We start from the raw sequence: 7,584 nt of genomic DNA, 5'->3' as shown, positions 1-7,584 counted from the left end.
GGAGTCTAGTCTAGTCTCTACCACCAACAAGGTGTGTGAAACTGTAGAACAGGCAGGTGGGTTAGCCTTGCTGACTTGTGATGTCTCTGCTTGGCTAGGGGTCAACAGCTCTGCATTGGAGGTCATCAGCCACCACCTCCCCCCAGGAGCCCTGAAAACCCCTACAGGGATCCTGTGAAAAAACGGCATGGTGGTGGGGGCGTCAGACCTCCTCTAACTTCACAAGGGGGAAGGAGACTCACAATCAACAGCCCAAGGCTGATTCCTGTGAGGTGGAGGTCAGACATACCTCCTCTCTCCAACTATTTTCCCAATTCTCACACCAGCTGTCCCTCCCACAGCACTCTCTACTTCTCTGCTGGATTTGATAATTCGTTGCAATGGCCACACAGAACTCAGACCATACTCAGAGTTACGGGGTTTATTAAGGAAGTAATAAGTTATAATAATATATATAATTCAGGATCAGGAATGACTCAGGATACAGTCCTTTGATCAGGACAGCCTCTTCTCAGCCGTGCCTACAGGCAGGCCTCACTCTGGCCCTCGGCGTCTTGGCCCCTCAGCCTGGCCTCTGTACTGCTCAGGCAAGTGTTACAAAGGTCTTTAGCTCCACCAATGAGTGCCCAGGAGTACCCCACTCTGCCAGCGAGCCTCAGCCCGAAGGCACTCAGCTTACTTGCACCATGGGTCGGCACGGCCATTATAACTCCCTTACTCCATGGGTTGGGAAGTCCACTGCATCATCTCGCGCTGGTCTCCTGATTCTGCTGCCACTTCTCTGCCACTGCTTCTCACCATCTTATGCCGTCTCTGGTGTTACAGCTCTCTGTCTCTGTCTCCTGGGTCTAGGAGGTTCTCAGCACAGGAACCTGGGTCCAAAGGATGTACTCTGCTCCCATCTCTTCTTGGTGGTAGTGAGTTCCCCCCTTTCCATCTCTGGGATGGCTCATTTTATTCCTAGTGGGATGGCAAAAACTGACCAATCCCCTGGTTAAGGTTCCATATACCTTATTTGCATGGCCCACCCCCACAAGGGTTCCATGCATCTTATTTGCATCAACCGCAAGCTGTCCAATCCCCTTAGTGGGCCACAGGTGCCTTGTTTACATAGCCCTTCCTAATCATTTGGTGAGAGTTACAACACCGTGGTTAGAAAGGCCATATAAAAGTGATCCATCGCATGGCAGATCCCCATGGCAGCAGTCAGAGCTACAAAGAGAAACTTCCCCCACTTTGCCCTAACCCAAACTGAGGAAGCAGACCGGCTCTCAAGCCTGGGTTTCCTGGAAACCTCTGACATCAGAGACCTCTGTGCAACCCACCTCTACCCCTCATCTCCCTGCCCACCATGCCAGGCCTGGCTATAACCAGTGGGAGACACCCAGGAGCAATGGGTGCTTATCTCTGCTTTTCCAGACGGGTGCTGCTCTACAATCCTGTTTGTTTATCCACAGCAGCCGCCCGTTGAGAAAATGGCTGTGTTTGTTTCCAAGTGTGTCGTGTGAACCATGGGCTAAATATACCCACACCAGCGCCTCGCAGGCACCCGCCCTGGAACAGCGTGCCCCGTTTTGCTCGTGCTCTCTCTGCAAAAGCAATCCCCAGAATCCTCGGCCCTTGGGAATCTTCCTCCCTCCCCTTCCCCAGGAGAAGGAGTTCCTGAAGTGGAGATGCAGGTTGTCCTGGCCAGGAACCGGCGAGTGGGGGCTGGGCAGTCAGAGCTTGTTCTCTGTGGAACCGCAGTGAGAATGTTCCCTCCACCCTGGAATGTGTGTTCCTGGACAGTGAGTGCTTTGTGCCCTTGTGGGGACAGGGCCTGTTTATTCCAACCCAGCCCCAGAACTGAAACTTTCCTGTGGCTGCCAGTCTGCTTCAGAAAAGTTCCCATCGAGGAAGCCAGGCCTCACCCACTTTGGCTGCAGCCCCAGTATCCCTGGTTTCTTGTGGGACATTTGGCCCCTCGGGATAACCAGGGTCTTCTGGCTGAGGCCTCCTTTCTCCCATGCTCCCCATAGCCCGGAACTCTTCCCCCATCACAGATAAGCCCGTTTTTGTGACTCTACCTGGGTTTGCTTCACTTGGGGCCAGAAAAAGTAAACCTCCCAGAAGAATTTTCTTGTCTGCCAAGACCCACTAAGACTGGGCAGGATGGTGGGGGAGACACAGGGAGGCACATCCACACCAGCCGTGCCTGGGCAGCAACAAGGCCAAATAAGAGCTTGGCTGCTGCCACCAGCCACTGCCCTCCACTCCCCAGACCCAAGGCTCTACCCCAACCCCACCCCCATACCCCTTTTCCTCAGAATCCTCTCAGCCCTTAATGACAGGACAGCCCCCCACCCCCATAAGGGAAGTATCCTGCTGTAGCAGCACTCACTTTGGAGTCCGACAGACTTGGGTTCTGATCCTGGCACTGCCACCTGTTAGCTGGTTGACCCCAGGCAAGGTCTTCCCTACTCAGAACCTCAGCCGCCTTGTCGGGTGAAATGAGGCTCACACCTCTAATGTCTCATAACTCCGATGAAGATGGAGCAGGATGGTAATGCCAGCCACTCAGCAGGCGTGCAGTACATTTATTCTACCCATGTAGTTATTGAGCACCAGCTGTGTGCCAGATGCTGCTCTGGACACTGGGCATATAGGAGCAAGACAGGTCTCTGCCTTCAAGACACATCTAGTGCAGAAGACAAATCAAAACCCCAAGTATAGAGTCTAATGAGAAGAACAGTAAAGCCAGGTCAGAGGATAGTAAAGAGAGGTGGAGGTGGGTGCCACTTTAGACCAAGTGTTTAGCGGAAGTGTCTCTGAGGAGGTGACGTGTGAGCAGAGTCGAGAATGAAGTGCTGGAGTGAGGCAGGTGCTGACTAGGGTCCAGGGCTCCAGGCAGCTCAGCGGGAACAGCAGGTTCCTGAGGCAGAAGATGTTTCAGCAAGGAGGCCGGTAGGAAGGAGCTTCACTCCAAGAGGAGGGAGGGGAATGAGGTCAGAGGTGAAGGGGCCGTCTGCTGCCAGACCTTGCTGGTCCTGGTCAGGAGTGGGGGTTTTTTTCCAAGTGTGGTGGGAAGCCTTGGGAAGTTAGAGAGCAGGGGTAAGGTGGTCTGTTGGTGGGCCTTTCCCTGTCTACCTGCTTTCCCCAGTGTCCTTGCCCTCAACTAGACTGTAAGCTTTGTGGCAAGGACTCGCTACCTCCCTCATGGCTTAGTCAGTGTTGAGTGTTCTTTCATTCAAGTTGGCAGCTTAGTACACGTGTCACTCTGCCAGGTACCAGGGATGTGGAAGTAAATAACACTGGCCTTCTAATTGCAGGGGAAAGCTGCTGGAGGACTTGAAGCATGGGAATGCCGTGATCTGATCTATGTTTATAAGAATCTTCTCTGCATGGAGCATGAACTGGGGCGGTGGCGGGGGGGGGAGGTGTTGAGGGGGCAAGACTAGAAGTGGGGCCAGGCAAGTATCACAAGTGAACAAACTGGCCAGTGAGGCCCCGGGCCAACTGGAGATGTCAGGCCTCATCTGAGGGAGCAGCCACCGCTTGGCCAGTGGGGCAGGTGGCAGTGTAGGCCCTGTGTGGGGACTGTTGGTATAGAGCCAAGAACATCGGCCTGGGACCAGTCAGTGATCCATCCATCCTACAGACACATATCGAACACTTATTTCTAGGTGCCAGACACAAGATTTGGATTCCAGTTCCAGCACTGATAAAGTCAGGAGGCCTCGCTCAAGTCCCTCAGCCCTCAGAGGCCCAGCTTCCTGGTCTGTGAATGGGGAGAGAGCCCACACTGCAGCAATGTTTGGGAGGATAAATGAATGCAAAGCTCCCTCATTTAAGTGCACTCCAGGCTACCCTCTCCCTGCCAACAGGCTGGCTAATTCAGCCCACAGCCCCTCCTGACCTAGCTTCAGGCAGAGGGCTGTTGTTACCTCCTTCTGGGTGGGGGCCAGGGCCTCACAGACCCCATTGTGGCGGCCTCCCAGTCCTGCATCACTGTTTGCTCTGCTCTGCCGTGCACTTCCCACCCATCAGTCCAACCTTCCCAGGCTCCCTCTAGAGAGGGAAGGAGCCTCAGGCTGAGTGTCCCCACCATTCTGACCTACTCTGGGATTTAGCCCTGTTCCTTTCCCTTCCCTTTCCCAGCAGTGGAAGGGCTGGGGCCCAGTGGCTCCCCAGTACCCTTAGACTCAACTCCAAGCTGTTCCTGTGGCTTCCAGGCAGGTGCTCATGCCTGCACCCCCATCTCCCAGTATCTTCTCCTCCCTGCACTCTGTCAGCCCCCTGGCCTCCTGTCAGTTCCTGAACCTGCCCATCTCTTTCCCCCTGGGGTCCTGAAGTGAGTTCCTAGCTGTCCGGACTTGGATAAGCTCTTTCCCTCTACACCTATTTCCTCAGCAGTAAAATGGGTCAGTGCCTACATCGGTGTGGGGGCTGATGGCTACGGTTTTTCAAATCACGAAAGCTGTTCCATGCAGGTGGTGCCATTTCTCCCCCTACCCCCACATTATTGTCTGAGGACTCAAATGTCACCTCCCTTCTCTCCCTGCAGGACACGTTCGTGGAACTCTATGGGAACAATGCAGCGGCCGAGAGCCGGAAGGGCCAGGAGCGCTTCAACCGCTGGTTCCTGACAGGCATGACTGTGGCTGGTGTGGTTCTGCTGGGCTCCCTCTTCAGTCGGAAATGATCAGACACCACCCACTCACCATCCCACCCCCAGCCCTGCCCCCGCCACATCCCTCCGTTCAGTGATCACCATGCCACCAGGAGAACCACTACATGTAGCCCATGCCTGCTCACCTACCCACCATAGGGCTGGGCTTAGACCTGGTCCCCTGCAATTAGTTTTCTAGCATCTACATGCTTCTGTGACAGCCAGCCTCCCCCACACCTGTTTCCTGGCCTCAAAATCCACACCTTCTCTATGGAAGCTGACAGGTGTGTGGGGGTGTTGTGGCTGGGGATTGGTAGGACCTTTACCCCTTAGCCTCCCAAGAGGGCTGTCTACCAGGGAGCTGGACAGTTTCTGAACCTCTTCCCCAGAAAGAGAGACTAGATTGCCTTTGTTTTGATGTTTGTGGCCTCAGAATTGACCATTTCCCATTCCCTCCTGGACCTGGGCTTCCCTTCCTTCCATCTCCATCTCCTAGAGCCACCTAGGGGCCACTTGTGGCTAATTAGGGATTCAGGCTGCTTGCAGAGAGGCAAAGACCAGGACCTCCTCCCCACCTCTGGCCTAGCCAAAGACCCCACTCACATCCAGGGTCCTACAGAGGCCTCTGACTAGAGGCCAGGCCCACCTGGGATGGGGATCTGTCACTACAGGAAGCACCCCATGCCAAAGGAAGGGTGGCTTTGCAGTTTAGCACCACCCCCAGTCCCTTCCTCTCCACGGACTCCCATGACCATAACTGAGGGACCAACTGGGCCCAAGACAGGTACCCCAGAGCTGTTTATGGCCTCAGCTGCCTCACTTCCTACAGGGAGATCAGCCTGTGGCATCTTTGCCTTGAATCAGTGCCCATGGGGTCCAGGGGCTCAGGGGCATCTGCCCAGAGGTGAAGAAGAGCTACAGGAACAGCTGTGGGAACCCCAGGGTCTTCCCTACCTCAGGCAGGAAGGACAGGAGGAAAGCCTGTTGCACAGGGTGGAAAGGCTGGAAGGCCCAGTCCTACCTGACCAGGCAGATCTGCACCCTACCCACACTCAGCCTGGGCAGCCGGGCTGCCAAGGCCAGAGCCGTCCAACCAGGAGCCCTTCAGGTCTCCCTCTCCTCTGCTCCACCCATGGCCTGTCTCATCCCTGGGGGTCCCAGCCACCCCAGGCTCTCTGCTGTACAGATTCGAGACTAGTTTTTATTCCTTGTGAAGATGATATACTATTTTTGTTAAGCGTGTCTGTATTTATGTGTGAGGAGCTGCTGGCTTGCTGTGCGTGTGCACGTGGAGAGCTGGTGCCTGGAGATTGGACGGCCTGATGCTTCCTCCCCTACTCTGGCCCAGGGAAGCCCACTGGGGGTCCTGGCTCCTGAGGGGCACCTGTCCCTCCCCCCATCCCCTACCCCCACTTGTTCCAGCTCTTTGAAATAGTCTGTGTGAAGGTGAAAGTGCAGTGCAGTAATAAACTGTGTTGACTCATTGAACAGAGGGCCTGGGCTCTTGTGTACTCCAGGGAAGGAGGAGCAGCTGGGCTGGCAGAGAAGCCACAGGGGAGCCAGGTCCTGGGATTGGCTCTGCCACCCTCACGGGAGGATCTTAAACAACTGTTTCCCCTACCTACCCGCTGCCTGAATTTCTCCTTCTGTACATTGGCAAAGGTCCCTGGGTGGTGCAAACAGTTTGTGCTTGACTGCTAACTGAAAGGTTGACAGTTTGAACCCACCCAGCACCACCGTGGAAGAAAGGCCTGTCGATCTGCTTCTATAAAAATTACAGCCAAGAAAACACTGTGGAGCTCAGTTCTACCCTCTAACACATAGGGTCGCCATGAGTTGGAATTGACTCAGCAGTGGGTTTGGTTTGGTAAATTAACAGGGTTTTTATTGAGCATCTGTGTGTGCCAGGCACAGTGCTGGGCACTTCAGCTGGGGTATGAACAGGGCACACACAGTCCTTGCCCTCAGGAGCAGACATTCTAGTGGGAGAAACGGTCCATTAGCCGCTCAGTGCATGCTTACTGAGGCCTGCGCTGCACAGTACAGCCCAATACACTGGGGATCCTGCAGCGAACAAGCCTCGGAGCTTCCACCCTAGCGGGGGAGACAGACAAATATAATGACCACTCTGGCAGTTGTGGAGCAAGGGTGGAAACGGGATGACCATGAGGAAGCTGTTCCAGTCTCTGGCAAGACACGGAGGTCTTAGTGGGAAAGGAGGTAAGCCTACGGGGTCAGATTGGAGATAATATCCATCAGCAGATCCCTTTGCAGGATTTGCTGGTAGATCAGATGGCTCTAGAGAAGAAGTAAAGGATGGCTCGGGGTTTTGGAATAGTGATGCCATTATAATTACAAAAATGAAGCCCAAGTTTGAAGCCAGTTTTACCCGGGAGGCTCATGGTGCTCTGACAGCATTTAATAGGGGACCTGCGCTTGTCCGGGAGTTGAGTCAGGGAGGGTTCCCTGGAAGTGACAGGAGAACCAGGAAGTGTCTGCCTGGCCAAGGAGCAGTGAATGCAAAGCATCTGAGGCAGGAGGTAGCTAGGCAATTTCAGACTGAAGAGAAAGCTGGTGCGTCTGGAGCTGAGAGCAGGGCTTCCAACTGGTTCATTCTAGTTCAAACCCCTGCTGAGAATTTGCATTTCCACCCCAGATAATACACTGAATCAGAATCTACATTTTAACGAGACCAAGTGATTCTCCTGTATAATAAATTTTGAGAGCCTCTTCTCTACTAGTGGCTCTCAGAATTGGTTCCTAACCAGCAGCATCAGCATCACCTGGGAACTTGCTATAGAAATGCAATTCTCAGCAGGGGTTAGAGCTGAAAGGAACCAGTGAAAGCCCTGGCTGAGAGCAAAGGGGCTCCTGGGTCAAGGTCATGCCAGAGATGCTGGTGGGGTGAGGGGACTGAACTTGATCCTGAGAGCAGG

The 7,584-nt window shown here is 54.3% G+C and overlaps 1 protein-coding gene across 3 annotated transcripts in view; it reads left to right on the top strand.

Moving 5' to 3' along the window:
- Window positions 1-6,136, top strand: part of BCL2L1 (BCL2 like 1) — a 50,739-nt gene extending 44,603 nt beyond the window's left edge. For all 3 annotated transcript variants that reach the window (XM_010591594.3, XM_010591593.3, XM_003411635.4), the window contains exon 3: window positions 4,544-6,136. In XM_010591594.3, the coding sequence (XP_010589896.1) occupies window positions 4,544-4,681 (138 nt within the window). In that variant the 3' untranslated portion in view covers window positions 4,682-6,136. The remainder of the gene's footprint in view (window positions 1-4,543) is intronic.
- The last annotated feature ends 1,448 nt before the right edge of the window (window positions 6,137-7,584 follow it).

The sequence above is a fragment of the Loxodonta africana genome, chromosome 24, assembly GCF_030014295.1.
Source record: "Loxodonta africana isolate mLoxAfr1 chromosome 24, mLoxAfr1.hap2, whole genome shotgun sequence".
Lineage (NCBI taxonomy): Eukaryota > Metazoa > Chordata > Mammalia > Proboscidea > Elephantidae > Loxodonta > Loxodonta africana.
This window is presented reverse-complemented; position numbering and strand designations above follow the sequence as displayed.